The sequence below is a fragment of the Sylvia atricapilla genome, chromosome Z (genome assembly GCF_009819655.1).
Source record: "Sylvia atricapilla isolate bSylAtr1 chromosome Z, bSylAtr1.pri, whole genome shotgun sequence".
Classification (NCBI taxonomy): Eukaryota; Metazoa; Chordata; class Aves; order Passeriformes; family Sylviidae; genus Sylvia; species Sylvia atricapilla.
The window spans coordinates 70,972,032-70,986,880 of NC_089174.1; the positions used below are offsets into that span (position 1 = coordinate 70,972,032).

The 14,849-nt window shown below is 41.9% G+C and overlaps 1 protein-coding gene across 1 annotated transcript in view; it reads left to right on the forward strand.

Moving 5' to 3' along the window:
- The first annotated feature begins 252 nt into the window (after nucleotides 1–252).
- Nucleotides 253–14,849, forward strand: part of EGFLAM (EGF like, fibronectin type III and laminin G domains) — a 73,437-nt gene continuing 58,840 nt past the window's right edge. The window contains exon 1 of the mRNA XM_066340018.1: nucleotides 253–461. Within this exon, the coding sequence (XP_066196115.1) occupies nucleotides 353–461 (109 nt within the window). The 5' untranslated portion in view covers nucleotides 253–352. The remainder of the gene's footprint in view (nucleotides 462–14,849) is intronic.

Genomic DNA, 14,849 nt, shown 5'->3' on the forward strand with positions numbered 1-14,849 from the left:
AGGGCCGGGCTGCCGAGCGATCCCGCCGGCACGGGGGGCTCCCGGCAGGGGACGCCGCGCCCCCTCCAGCGGGGCTGGGTCGGACGAGCCGGGGCGGGGGAGGTGCCGAGCCGTGCCCCGCGCCGGGCGGCCGTAATCCCATCAAAGGGCCGGACCCAGCCTCCTCCCCCGCTCCCCGCCGTCCCTCCCCGTCCCTGCCCGGCCCGCTTCCCAGCCCCGCCGTCCGCTCGGCTCCGCGCCGGCCCCGGCTCCGCTCCGCACCCGGCTGCCGCCCGGAGGGGACGGCGCCGGCGCCCCTCGCCCGCGGCCACCGGCCCCAGCTCCCCGCCCGGGCGGGGGGGACTCGGCGCACATGGAGGTGCCGGGCGGCTGTCACGGCCGCTGCCTCGCCTTGGTGCTGCTCCTGGCTTCGTGCATCGGCTGTGCGGCCACGCCGCGCAGGAACATCCCGCGCCGGCAAGGTAGGACGGGCGGCAGCGCCAGGCGAGGGGTGCGCGCCCCGCGCCACGCTCGCCCCGGCCGAGTTCCTCATGCCTTTAGCACTGGGGCTGCCCCGGCTCCGGCACGGACGGCAGCCCCGGTGGGCAGCGGGGCAGCGCCCGAGGTCGGGCCGCCGCGCCCCGGTCAGTGAGGGAGCGCGTCCGGGAGCTCCGGGTGCCCGGCGGGGCGTCCGCCGCTCCTCGCCCTTCCCTGCCAGCCCCTGCCGCCCTCTCACGGGGAAGAGAGGATGCCCAGGCAATGGCAGGGACCGGGGGGTACGGCAGGAATTTGCGGGGTCGGTGTATGACCCGTTTTCTCCCACATGTTACACTCGGTGCCGGTGGGCGCACTCGATTTACAGACCAGAACCGGGCTGCAGCTACTGCAGAAGAAATCGGCAAAAATTTTATCCGTTTTTTTCCTGGATCCCGTTACCTGCGGTGCGGCGTGGGCAGAGTTAGAAGCCGGGTGAACCTCTAAGCCAGTCAGAGGTGACTTGTCGGGGAGGCTGCTTCCGTAGCTGAGACATTTATACGAGTGGCAGCAAATGACCTAAGACATTGAATAGTAAATGTGAGAGAAAAATTACTAGGGAAGCAATGATTTTGTTCCAAAAATGTAGTTACCGTGTACCGAGCATGATATGGTGCTCCTCCTGGTCCTGCTCCTGGCTGAGCGCCACCCGTGTCCTGTGGGAGAGTTCCCACGGCTGTTGGCGGGAGGTTTGTGTGCTGATCAAGGAAGTCCTGCACAGTCCTCAGAGGCTGAATGTTAAAACCCTGAGTCTGTTAAACCTCTTTTACAGTCTGCAGCATATGAAACAGTAAGGTAAAATGTAAACAGTGAGATGAGACACAGTGCATGGTGAAGTTTGACATTCTGTATACTTTACAAATAGCGGTGCTGAGAGAAGATAACTACTCCCGGGGCTATCTCAAACACTGGGACTATCCCGGAGTCTTTGGGACCAACAGTGACTCTTATCATTGAATTCATTGAGATCAGTTCCATTGAGAATGCAAAAAGTTTACCAAGTTCTGCCTCATTTCATGAAATGTTTGTAGCTTCAGATCCTCTTTTTATCTATCCCAGAATATTGATTTATCCCAGTATTTATCCCAGTATCCCAGATTTTTACTGCTGGGTTTTAGAATCACTGTTGTGCTTTTTCTTGCTCTTATGAGAAGAAAACAAATGCCTGTACAGTTGGAAACTTAATACTTAAATACAGCCTGAGCTTAAAACCCTTACTGGACAGATGGCTAATTTTACTGGTCTGACCTTGTCTCTTAGGGATCTAGTCCCATGATCCTTGATTGTCATAATGGTCACCATTAAGTACGTGAGGAAATTAGGCAGACAGTTGCTGTGAATGAGGCGATTAGTAGCTTGCATTAAAAATACTGGATATGTGAAGTTGGGGAGGCAAATGTATAAATATTTAAAAATATTCCCTGACTGTAACATACTGTTGTACTTGTTTCCCCCAGTTACAGCAGAATGGTAGACCTAGGGAAAATGTATTTCTGTGCATTAAATTAAAACAGTTTTAAGCCTGGAAACTAATTATAGTGTTGCGAAGGAAATGAATTAATATGTTAGTATTGTGTTTACCTTACTTCTATTAGCACACATCTTGTATTTTTTTTTATAACATGCTTAAGATTCACTGAGTGATTCAATAATTCCTTTCTTGCTTCCTTTGCTGCATAGGAAGTAATGAGTTTTATTGGGCAAAATGTTTCAAAATCTGTGAAATCATTTGAAAATCCACTTGTAGCAAGATTTGAAGAGGGAAATCCCCCAAAGAGTTTGCATGCAGCAGTATATATATATATATATATATATATGATTTAAATTCCATCTGCATTTTGCGGGGGCTTTGGAATTGAGCGCTCCCAAGAATCCCATGACTGGGTCCTTACCATGAAAAGTTCCCTCAAAACACTCAGAACAGGTGTAGTTTTAGGTAGCTGGAACATCTCTGCCATGCTCTGCAACTTATCCTATGCTGTGGAGTGGAAAAGAACTATCATGTACTCATACATCCAAAATTACACATTCAGTGAGTAAAGAAGAGATAAAATAGTAAAAAGATTCTTCAGGATTTTTTTTTCTTTCATTTTGTCCTTTTAATAGTGATAGAAGTGAGACTTCTACAGGAATTTTAACTGAGGTGAAAGCAAGAGGTTCTCTCTTCTGAAGAGAGAAGTTACAAAACCATTTGATCTTCAATAACAGAAACTGACTTGGAGGTCCAGTGGATCAAAAGATAAAAGATAGTAAAATGGATCTCCATTTTTCCCAAGTTTCAGTTTAGGGCTTAGTTTACAAAGACCAAGTTTGTAATCCCAAGAAGGCAGCAAAGTGAGATACCTGTTTGTGAAGTTAAAAATATATAGCAAAATGGCCACAAATGCAACTTCTTAAATTAGTCTTTTCAGGGGAAAAGACTGTTGTAATCTAGTTCTGATGACTGCCAAAATAATTTGAATGTTTATTTACAGTTAGATAATGCATTTTCTGGAGACAAGGAAACGAGATGACAGACTCTTTGGGAAAAGCTTAAAACAAATCCTTCGACACCGTGTGGTGAATAGTATAGCTGGGAACAGATTAGCCTGGGATTCTCTATATCTTGTACTCCCAGAAGTTGGCACTCATGCTGCTGCTTTCACATTGTTTTCTATCTTTTGCCTTCTGCAAAAGGTTTTTGCCATTTCTGTTTCAAGTTTCAAGTGGTTGAATAATAGAGATTCTGAAACTAGCTCCCAATGTGTTACTCTGGTACTAATATAAACACATTATTTAATTTTAATGGTTATCTGATTTCAGAGAATTTTAGGGGAAAGACCTGACCAGTTCAGTTCACAGCGTAAAGTTATTGCACTGTGTTGCATTGATGCTTCTTTAGTAACATAGTGTAAAATTCCTACGCCCTGTAGAATAATAAAACGGGTAAGTTGGTCTGCATGGAGAATAAAAATAATCATATCTGATGCTTAGGAATGCCTCTCCTTTTATAAATACATTATGCTTGCCAGCTAATATAAATAAAGAATTTGGCTTCTATCTCTTTCCCAGATGTCCATAGCAGTAGATATCACTGGCTTTCTGTGTAAATGCTGGAGGAATCAGACCAGTTAAAGTCTGAAGACTTTATGAGAGAGTAGCACTCAATATGAGGGCCAGAGTTTCAAAAGAGTACAGATCCTTTGTGTGCATTACAGTAGATGATTTTTTTTCCGAAAGGATTTGGCACAAGGATACTTGAATTCTTTAGAAAATCTGACTATAATAAGAGCTGCTACGTAAGAAACACTTTTGAAAGTCTATCTGTATTTATGTATCAAAACAGGTCAAACTGCCTTGAAATAAAGTCTACAGATATGAAAAATTCAACAGTCATTGGGAAAAAAGGTGCTTATTTGAGTTTTTAAATATTACAATTTTTTGGAACAACCATAAGGTGAATTCTTATCCACTGTCATAATAAATCCCAAACATAAAGCATCCAAGAGTAAGGTTGTTTTGCTGCTGGATGAGGAGTGTCTGAGAAGGGGAATGACTGTGAAGCTGGATGATTCCTAATGTGGGGGATGTAGAGCTGTCAGAGTGCATATCTGTGAGCTAGAACTAATAAAGAAGATGTGAATAATTTATTTGAGGGAAGATTAGTATCATCCTCTTACAGTTTCAAAAATGTCTGATGTCTTCAACATGAATAAAATCAAGCACTAATTATATATGTACTTGTTGTTTGTCACCTTCAGGTATAAGTTGCATCACAACATTATGTGACATTCTCATTCTGATTGGACTTGCTGTTTTACCTCTGGGGTCCATGGTCTGGTAAATTCTGAGAACTGATCAATCACATCACCGCCTCATGCAGATAGGAGCATTCCAATAGTACTTTCCAGGGCAGCAATAGGAGTGCAGTGAATTCAGTCCACTTGAGCATGTTACTCTGAATGTCATTGTTACTCATTTTGAAGTATGTTTTCTGACTTTAGTTAGTCTCTTTTGCAGCAAAACGTCTTGTGCCCTTTCTGCCATGAAATTGCTGTCTTCCTCTGTACAAGGAGACTTTCAGTAAATGTTTTTCATTGACCTTATTTTCTTAATGTCAATGTCTGAAATGACTATTCAGACTTCCACCAGTGTTCAGAAAGGTGAAATTAGCCAAGACATTCTATAACAGATGCTGAGGTTCATAGTGGTGCTTCAGAGAGGAGGGGTTGTTTTGGAGTTAGGGTACTAGAGCGATCCTTGGGAAATCTTTCTGCCTTGAGGCTGTCACAGATTGTCTTTGATGGCTTGCCAGTCCTTCACAGGCCAGATTTTAATTTTTAAAAATGGGATTAGAGTGGTTTTATGCTTTTACCCTTTCCAGTCATGCTGCTTTAGACAGTGATAAGACTCCTATAGGGTGCTCATCACAGCTGTACCCCGATTTTAGTCAGTGCTTCCAGGCTTTATCTGAGTGATAATATGTAGGTGATTTTCGTGGTGTCTTCTGGCGTGCCTTGCAGAAAAAAACCCCGAAACACCTCTTTCTTTAAGGACAGGGAACAGCACTATGTACTGTTTGCAGGTCATTAGAAGCAAACACATCCAACAACCATACTCACCTTAAACTTAATGGCAGGGATTCTGAGTGTCAGTCACCAAAGATATCCTGAGGAAAAGAATAGTACCTTGTTTTCTTTATCCAGAAAAATTTCAGTGCATGAGTTCTTTTCAGTGTCCCTCATACTCATTCATAAGCTGAGAGTATACTTGGAAGTTCATAACTCCTCAGATCATGCTTACATTGAGACTCAAATTTTTGCATGTTTATATTTATGCTGTTTTAATGTGTGTTTATCCTCTTTTTAAATTTGAAAATAAAATTAATTTTAAAAGGTGACTATCATTGCTTCATGTCCTCAAAACAGGACTGATAGGACCTTTTCACAATTTTTCCATCACAAGGAAATGAAACTCTAAAATGTTATAGACAGTTTTTCATATTAGAAAGTCATTAATGGATATTAAAGATACCTGTAATCTTAGCAAATAGCCATGAATATGACTTTGCAAAATTTATTATTTCATTGTTGAGTGTACAGTTAGGTGCCAAATTTATCAGAGAATGTGTGATGGTGGTCTATAATCACATAACAAAAGACTTCCTAAATCACAGGGACACAGGAGGTTATGTTAGATGTGTGATCTTGAATAAAATTTCTTAATTGCTTTCTGTGCAAACAAATGACCTCTCTAAAAAAAAAAAAAAAGTCCCACCAACCAAGCAAATCCCCAAACCTGTTCTTCATTACTAATTCCAACTGAAATGAGATACTTTTGGGTAAGGCTAGGCAAGATGTGTTTTCCTTTTTTTTTTTTTTTTTTTTTTTTTTTTTTTTGCTTTTAGTGAAGATTCTTACAAATGACAACCAAATTAGTTATTTCATATAATGTGACCCTCCAAACCACAGCAAAAGATCAACATTACTTTTTCAGACTTTTCAGAGCCACTGAGCTGAGAACAAGCACACTAGAATTCATCTTTGAAAGTAACTGCTTCAGGAGGGTATAAGCCACTGAAAATTGAAGGCTTAGGGGGAAAGCTTCAGCACAACCAGGTACCTGACTCAAAACTAGATAATTATATGCTGTGTGATGGTTCATAAAACTCTGCAGGTGAGGGGTGTATAGCGTGAAATATGCCAAGTTCATGCCAGTTCTTCTATTGAACATAGGGTAGGTACACCCAAGAGTAAAGACTATTGTTGAAGATATTGGCCTCTAATTAAAAACCAATCCACACAACATTGATAAAGGGAGCCATTTGTTCAAAAGGGAGAGGGACAGCTATGTGGTCATCAACAAAAGAGAAAAACTTGTTCTCTTGGGTTGGATCCCTGTAGGTGGATAGCCAAAATGCATTGGCTTTCTTTTCTTTAAAAGAGGTCTCACCCAAGCATTGCGAGCATTACCATGGATAATCTTCTAGAGAAAGGAAATATAAACTGTGTGCAGGTGCTGACGTCCGAACATGGCTTTCCGAGTGAATGCCCCAAGTAGTGATAGGGTATGTTAACCTATATAACATATATATGTTATATATGTTAACCTTACAGCTAATAAATGCTTTTTATATAACAGTGCAGATAGCAGTCATGTCAAGAACAGTTCTTCTGAGAAGTGGACACTGGCTGGTTCTGAATTTCCGTATGTCCTCAAACGGTAGTCAGTCCAGTGTTATTTACACAGAAAGATTTCTGAAGCTGGAAGAATCCCAGTACAATATTCTTCACACCCATCTCAATTTTAAAACTAGTTTAAAATTGCTGGCATGTATGAAAATGATGGTATAAATCAGTACCTGTGCACATTTGGAACTTGTGAAATTGTCTTTCTAAAATGATGGGAAATGAACATGCTGTGAATCTTGATCATGCTTCTTTCGAATACAGAAATTATTCTGATCTTTCTGCTGTGCCAGAGGTATTGTTGCACATACGAAGTTTTAAATCAAGACTTGCTTTGTGTTGCTGGACTCAAAAATCTTCTGATAAAAAATCCTAAGGGCAAAAATTATACAGTATTTCATCAAAGTTTAATTGCTTTCATGCATGAAAAAATTCAACTAGAATATAATTTTAGGAAAAAAACAAGCCAAACTGTGAACAAAACTTGTCAAATTGTAGATGATGGAAAGTACATGTCTAGGACCAAAATTTTTGTGGTTTAATTAGAGATTGCAGAAGCCAGAATCTGTTCCTTGGAATTGAAATGTGATGTTTCTGTCATATTCTGCTTTCCAGACAATTACAGGAGAAGGTAACATGTTCACAAAAATAAGCAGGCATTTTATGAAGATGATTGTTTACAGATATGTTGGCATTCAGCTGATACTCCAGCCATGCATGGAGCTTGGTATCCTGCTGGCATTTTTAGTTCCCATTGTCATTTCATTATGTTCCCGTTCCTATGTGAACCTGTGCTGTGCAGGTTGCTAATGTTCCCATCTTTATTAATCAGTCACAATGGCAGAGCTGAACTTTGTTTCTGTGCCCATGTGTGTGCCAAAAGACAACCCGGTAGGGTGAGACAAGTGCCTTCCAGCCATTTACCCCTGCAGAGCCATAGGATCATAAGATGGAAGAAGAAACCTGCAGAATATAAGCAATTCTTCCAGGGACTTCTGGTCAACGAAAAAGACGGCACCTTTAAATGGGTTTAAAGGGAAAAGAACAGGAAGCTGTCTGGACCAGCCTGATGCCAAGTAAAGGGCATTGTTTGCATGAGGTAGCCCTGGTAGATGTTTGGGACAAACAGTTGGACTCAACAGGCTACAGAAGACTGTGTATCAGTGGAGCAGGGAATGCTTTCAGAGGATTAGGGAGCATTAGATATTAGCTCTGTGGACATCATAGCTGTGTCATGTGCTATTTTCTCCCCTATGTATTTGTTCTTTATTCTTTTATATATTTCCATGTCTCATTGTCTCTTGCACCAAAGAGGGTTTTGTCCTTCTCTGTTGGTCTCTTAGCTCTCACATCCTACTGCTTGTTACTGGTTCTTTGAATGCACAGGCCATGTCCCATACTAAATCAGTTCAGGCATTCAGGTTTAAAAACCACAGTTATTTCAGTCAGTAGAGACAAAGAATTTCCACTGTTTTTTCTGATAGTGCTAGTGAATGGAGAGACTTGCTGACTGCAGAAGGTATTGAAATTAACCCATTTCTTATGGAATAACTGAGTTGGGGGATAATTTCCTGAGAAGAGTTTCTTTGTGTGAATCATACAAATATATGTAAGTCATGGGGGAGTAATGAGGATGGAGCTAGGCTTTTCTCAGTGGTGCCCTGTGACATGGATGGAGGCAATGGACACAAAGGGAAAGCAGGAAATTCTCTTTAACATGAACAAATTTTACTGTGAGGGTGACTGAGAATTTAGGCCAAGACGTTGTGGAGTCTCTGTCCTTGGAGATATTCATACCTCCTTACAGAAAGTCTTGGGCAACCTGGTGCAGCTGAGCCTCCTCTAAGCAGGGGTTTGGACTGGGTGATCTCCAAATGTGCCTTCCAGCCTCCCTCCCTCTGTGATTTTGCAGAGTATCACAAGGATCTTCTGAAAACACCTGTTTCAGCTCTCAGGTTTAGCTTTCTTTGAACTCTCCTCCACCCTGTCATGGACTGAAAACACCAGCTGGACCAACTGCTCTGCTTTCTACACAGAAATGAGTGTCTTCTGGCATTGTGATCAGTATAAAGTGTTTGGTGGGACGTTGTTCCACTTTGTGTTGTGTAGCTAGCTCTAGGAGGCCTGTGCCAGAACCTCAGGGATAAGCAACCCACAAGCTGATTTTTGTGGTACTTTCTGGGGTGGGACCAGATCATTTGTGTCCATGAATAATGAGCATAAAAACAATCACTCAGGACTTGGAAGGATTGTGGGAACCCAAATGCTGCATGTTGTGTCCTCACCCAGCACATTTGTTTCCTGTCACATGGTCAGCTTTGTCCTCTTTATACTTTAATGTTTTTGCATGTGTGTATGTAATGCATGTGTGATTGTATGATTGTAATTTTTTTCTATCTATCACTTTTCAGGAAGCTCCCCTTTAATTATTTTCTTTTGCCCTGGATTTCAATAATAAAGAAATGTGTAGTAGATAAAGTGAACCAATTAAGGCACATCAAGGAGAATGCTTTTAAACTATCGTGAACAATTTTGGCTTGTGTTCCATTGAGATAATAAGATTTGGATGGCAAACACCTGAAAAATAAGTGATATTAATTGATGGGAAAATAAATTTTCAAGTTATTTATTTGGCATTTTTATGATTTCACTGGCCTCTTTGCTTTTCAGAGTGCCATGGTTTGTGAAGCTCCCCCAGCATCTGTGCTTCCTAGCATCTCAGATGCATAACCCATGAGACCAGAGAGGTTGGAGGTGATGTCAGGATATGCTACTGGCATGCTGGTTCCTAAGCAGCCTGTCCCATTGAATACAAAAGTCTTTTACACAGAATGGGTGACACACTGTTGCTTCATTTCAGCTACCTTCTGGCACTTAAGTATCTTAGACGTGTTTTTTCAAAGTTACTTGAAAACTGCTGAAGCAGCTGATGAGAAGGCAGGCCCTGGCAGAGCAGGCAGTGTGCTGGCAACAGGGAGGGCTAGCTGCAGCCTGCCAGTCACTGGCACATCCACAGGGACAAGGCAACCTGGAGCCCAGATAGGAATTCCCAAGCCAGGAAAAATGTTGAGCTTTGCATTCAAGCAGCTTGTGGGCTGGAAAAGGGAGAAGTGAGTCTCAGTGCTGTCCCTTCTCCTGGAACAGGAACCTGGTTGCCAATTTCCTCTGCCAGGCCAAGGTGCTGCAAAGATACCAGGAACTAGGACATGCCCCAGCACTGGGGCTTCAATGGGCAAGGAAGGCACAAGCCTGATTTTAGAGATGTAAGCATTAGATTTTGACTCAGACTTCCAGAAATGCACTGAAAGTTATGCAAGTGGAGTTTCTTGATGGGGGTTTTTACAGGCACCTATAATTTTCTCTGGAAGTGAAAAATGCTTCCATTAGGTGGAATACTTCCCCAAGTTGTTCAGGTGCAGGTACAGGGTATGCACATACGCACTTGTGTGAATTAAACTGGCCTATAAACAGTAATTATTAAAAACATAAGCCTGAAAGAGTTGCCTAGAGATTGTCTGATGTGCTCATTTTGACTGGCAAGAGAGATACAAACTAGACCTTTAGTCAGAGATATGATGTCCCTTCCTTTTTGTAACCTTCAGCGCCAAGAACTCTCCAAAATAGAGTCTGGGGCAAAACCATCCGTAGCTAGAAAATTTTATACATAGCTCTCAGAAAAGTTTTTTTTTAAAAATAGTTATTGCTTTTCTTTTTAACTCCTGGAAGTCACTGTTGCACTGTACAGAGCTCTCATCTCTCCTCCTCTCTTCGCCTTTTTCCTTCTCTTTGCTGCAGCTGGAGCCTTCCTGGGAGCAGAGCCTTGCTCCAGGAAGGAGTGTGAGGAGAGAACTTCCCCTTGCTCCCTTTCTGCTCAGTGATCTGCAGGGATAAGGTACCAAGGAAATGCCTCAACAAAGTCACTACTGACATTGTTCCTGTTCGTTCTTAACGGGATTCATGGTGTTGCACTGTAGCTTAAGTTCTGAGCTTTGCCTCCTTCATTCCCCCTCCCTGGGCTATAAAAATCCCAGAGGCTGTCACCTCAGATGTCCCTGGGGGAGATAACGGATGCTATATAAGCATCAGCAAAACATCACATGAGTCCAAGCTTGTTATTTATTAAAATGTTGAGAGATTTTTTTCCTTTGTGGTTTCTTTTGCAGTATTTTTAAAGGGCTAATGAAGGTCAGGTTAGTCTCTCCAAAGAGTTGCGCACTGTAGTTTGAACCAAAAACACATGGTGCCTTTCTGGGGTCATGTTACCTGCCATTTCTGCTGCAGGATCTGATGCAGTGGTAGGTGATGCTGAGATTTTTGGTGTGTGGATGTTGCTGCTCTGGGTGCAGGACCGGGATAGGCTGTCTGAGATTTTCCAGTTTCAAGTCCTTGTCCTTTGTAGTTGTTGTGGCTGTGAAATTCTTGCTCTCTTACGTACTGCTGCTGGGCAGTGGGAGCTGGAAAAGACTTCAAAGAAATTTAAAGATGGCATATTTTTTTCATTTAGAATTTCCTGACCTTTTTAGTTTGTCATGTTGTCTTCCTTCCACTGTGGTGTTTGCATAACTTTCAGTCTGTAAAATAAGGGAAGCAAAAGACCTTGTCACTGTTTATTGTTTAATAAGAATTTCACCAATATTTCAGTCAGAGAGTGAATGGACTTGTCTGCACTGTGTTTCACCTCTTGAAGTGGACAAGCTTTTTTCCCTCGAAAACAGCTATTACAATGATAAAATGCTATTTTAATAGAATTCACGGTGAGTTTTTTTATGAATTGGTGGAAACAAATAATGTTTCTAACAGAAGAAATTCAGAGATATTTGTGAAAAGTGTTCATTTTGGAAAACTTCAATTTAAAATTGGTTTGAATTGTTTTTCTTGAGCTTTCTTTTCCCGTTTTCTTACATTTTGACCTATTAGAAGTGACAGCTGGCATTCCATCAACAAGTTTCACTTGTTTCGTGGGACAGAAATGGAAGACACATCAACCTGGAAGATAAGGAGCCCTTCAGTCAGTACCTCCTAGCTGTTACCCAGAGAAATTTAGAAGTAAAACAGTGAAATGCTTATCTCCTTTCATTAGTTTATGCTCTCTGGTTAAGAGTAGTACAAAAAATGTAATATAAAGGTTTTTATTTTCCAAATTACAAACTCATAAAGATGAAATTAGCCATCTGTTTTCCCGTAAATGTATTTATGTATTATGGCACGTGTTTTGTATCAGTGAATTATTTGCATATTGTTTCAGGATCTGCAAGTACCTGTGACTGCCTGCATGCCTTGATACATCAACATCTAAAAAAAAAGATTAAATTCAAAATATAATTAAAATTCTAAAAGAAGAATTTCTAACACAAATCCTTTCAGATATTCTATTCATCAGTATTTAAGATTAAAACTGTTTTCAAACACTATTGTTTTAATCTAATTTAAAGTTTGAATAAGTTCTGAAATTTCCTCTAAAATAGTAGTACTAGTAGTATATGCTAGTAGGGATGAGCTTTATCCAATACATCCAAAGTGCTTTAAATGTGAAGCCTATGAACATTAGAAGTTTATTTGGTTTGAAGCTGAGATTTTTTTTTCTCATAACTGTTCATCACTGTAGTAAGATTTTGGTGACAATCCATGACTAGAAGGAAGGAAGGAAAAGAGCTATGCTTGCATAAGCAGCTTTTTTGCAGTAGCTGAAGGAAAGGATCTGGCTGAAGTGGCTGCTCCTGAGCCCTGCACAAAGCTGGCCTGGTTGGCTTGGGAGCAAGAGAGTGTATTCATTGGAAGTGTTTTTACTGTGTGCTCAAGGTAATTGCACAAAATCATAAGGGCAGACATGGAAGTGACATTTCTGCTGGTGGATTCCATGATGGCAAGGGGCATCCAGAGGTATTGGTACACAGAATCAGAGAATGGTAGAATGTTAAGGGGTTGAAGGAGCCTTAAAGACCATCTGATCCCAATCTCCTCTTGCCATAGGGACACCTCCCATTAGACTGGGTTGCTCAAGGCCTTATGTAACGTGACCATGAACATGGCTGGGGCATCCACAGCCTCTGGGCAACCTGTGACAGTGCCTCACCATCCTCACAGCAAAGAATGTAATCTCTTTGTTGCAGTAAAGGATAGCATCATTTATTGGCCCAGGCTGGGGGCCATTTCCAGGAGGCACACATTTAGCCTGTGGCCACCCTGGTGGTAGCCCGTGGGTGTTTGATTATATGGGCAGAGGTTATTGTATGTAGCAGTGAGGGCCACAATGGAAGTGACACTTGTATTGATGGCTTAAGCATTTTCATCATTTTTAATGTGAATTGCTTTTATGAGGCAAAAATTTAAATAATGGTCATTATTTTGAAATGGAAAAATTTGCTCCATCTCAGGGAGAGTTCTTATGTGTTCTTTAGCTTACTTGTAGAACTTGTTTGGTGATTTCTTTACTGGTTTGGTGGTTTTTGCATATTTTTAGAAATACAGAGCCAAAGACATGTATAAACGGGAACGAAAGTAGTGGTAAGCAGAAAAGTAAACACAACTTTGTCAGCTCAACATTGTTTATCTACTGCTAAATCCTCATTAAGTTCTTGTGTTTCATATACTTTCACAATGTGAAATGGTCGTAATATGCGTGAGAGTGCTCCCCCTTGATTAATGACTTCTTTATATCGCACTGGAGTCATTGCTTCCATTGCCATTTTGGACAATATCAAACTTTCTGTGCCTGATGGGCCAGAAAGGAGAATGACTGTGTTTGCACGAAACATGCTTAATTTTATTATTTATATAAATTGGCTACTTGTTTTTCATGATCAGAGCAAATCTCCACACCTTCTTAGATATTCACTGGACCCAACTGCAGAGGACACTGGCAGGGGGATCATCGCTCAGGCAGATCTTCAGAGCATGTACAAGTAATGGATATGTCCCAGCCCTCTTGTCTACAGATTCCCAATCCACAGGGTGCAGAAGAGACTGTTGTGGTTTTGCACTGTGTGCGGTGCTACCAGATTAACAGAGCTTTCACACTGAGTTTTGAGAAGAGGTATTTCTGACCCCAGTCATAGGAGAAACTACAAATACCCCAAGAGTTTTACCCTTGAGAACTCTTCATTATTTTAAATAGTCTAAACATGGCATTTGACATAAAGGCATAAATGTTTAGACCAGCTTCAGTATCTGTTTTTAGTGTGCCTAATACATGATGTTCTGTAAAATCATGCAAAATACATTAAGCTCACATTTATCTCAAAATGGCTTGTCAGTAGAGTTGTGACATGTGCTACAGCAGTTGCGATCAGCTGAAAAACCGCTTTGATATGGTTGTTCAAAAGCCATGACATCTCCTGCAGCTCAGTGCCATAAACAATTCTTGTGTCAGGTCCTGCTGTCACTTTGCCATGGCAGCGAAAGGAAAGTTCAGTCCAGAAATGGACATTTTTTACTTTCTGCCGGGTTGTGTGAAATTCTGGCAAGCAGAAGTGAGTCTGAATCCCCAGATGCACATCACTGAACTGTCAGGCAGGAGTGGTGACAGTAGAGGACTCTGGGACTGCCATGCTGCATGAGATACTCCTCTCTGCTTTGCCCTTTAGCTTCCCTAGGAAACAGCTCTGTGCATGGGTCACAGCTGCCACTGGCTCTCTTTTTCCTCTTGACTCCTGGTCTGGGCATGAGGCAGCAGGTCCCCAGCAGGCTGAGTGCCATGTGCCTGCCTGTCTCATGGCTTTGTCACAGAGAGGGCAGAATGCAGTGGTGTGGTGAGCACTGGCCATCACCTGAGGCCACTAGCAGAGAGAGTGCTAGGGCTGATGGTGCTTACACCTGGTTCCCAAACATGTATCCAGCCATATCCCTGTTGTGTAAGGGGAATTCCCTAACTTCTAGAGAGAAGTAAACAGGGAGGATAAAAATATAGGCCTCTCTGGCTCCTTGCTCTTGTTTTCCCTGGTTTAGTCCAAGGCTTTGTATTTACTCCACAGTGGCAATTTATAGGCCAGTGTACCTGAGGTCACTGTTTGGCTCTCTGTGTCTCTTTCATCATCTGCAACCTGGAGATAGTAGTATTTTCTAGGGCTGAGTGAATAATTCATTATGTGGCTGGCTCCTTATTAAACAGATGTTGTCTCTCTGTTTGCAGATAGTCTGCAAATGGATTGCATTTTGTTCAAATTTATTTGT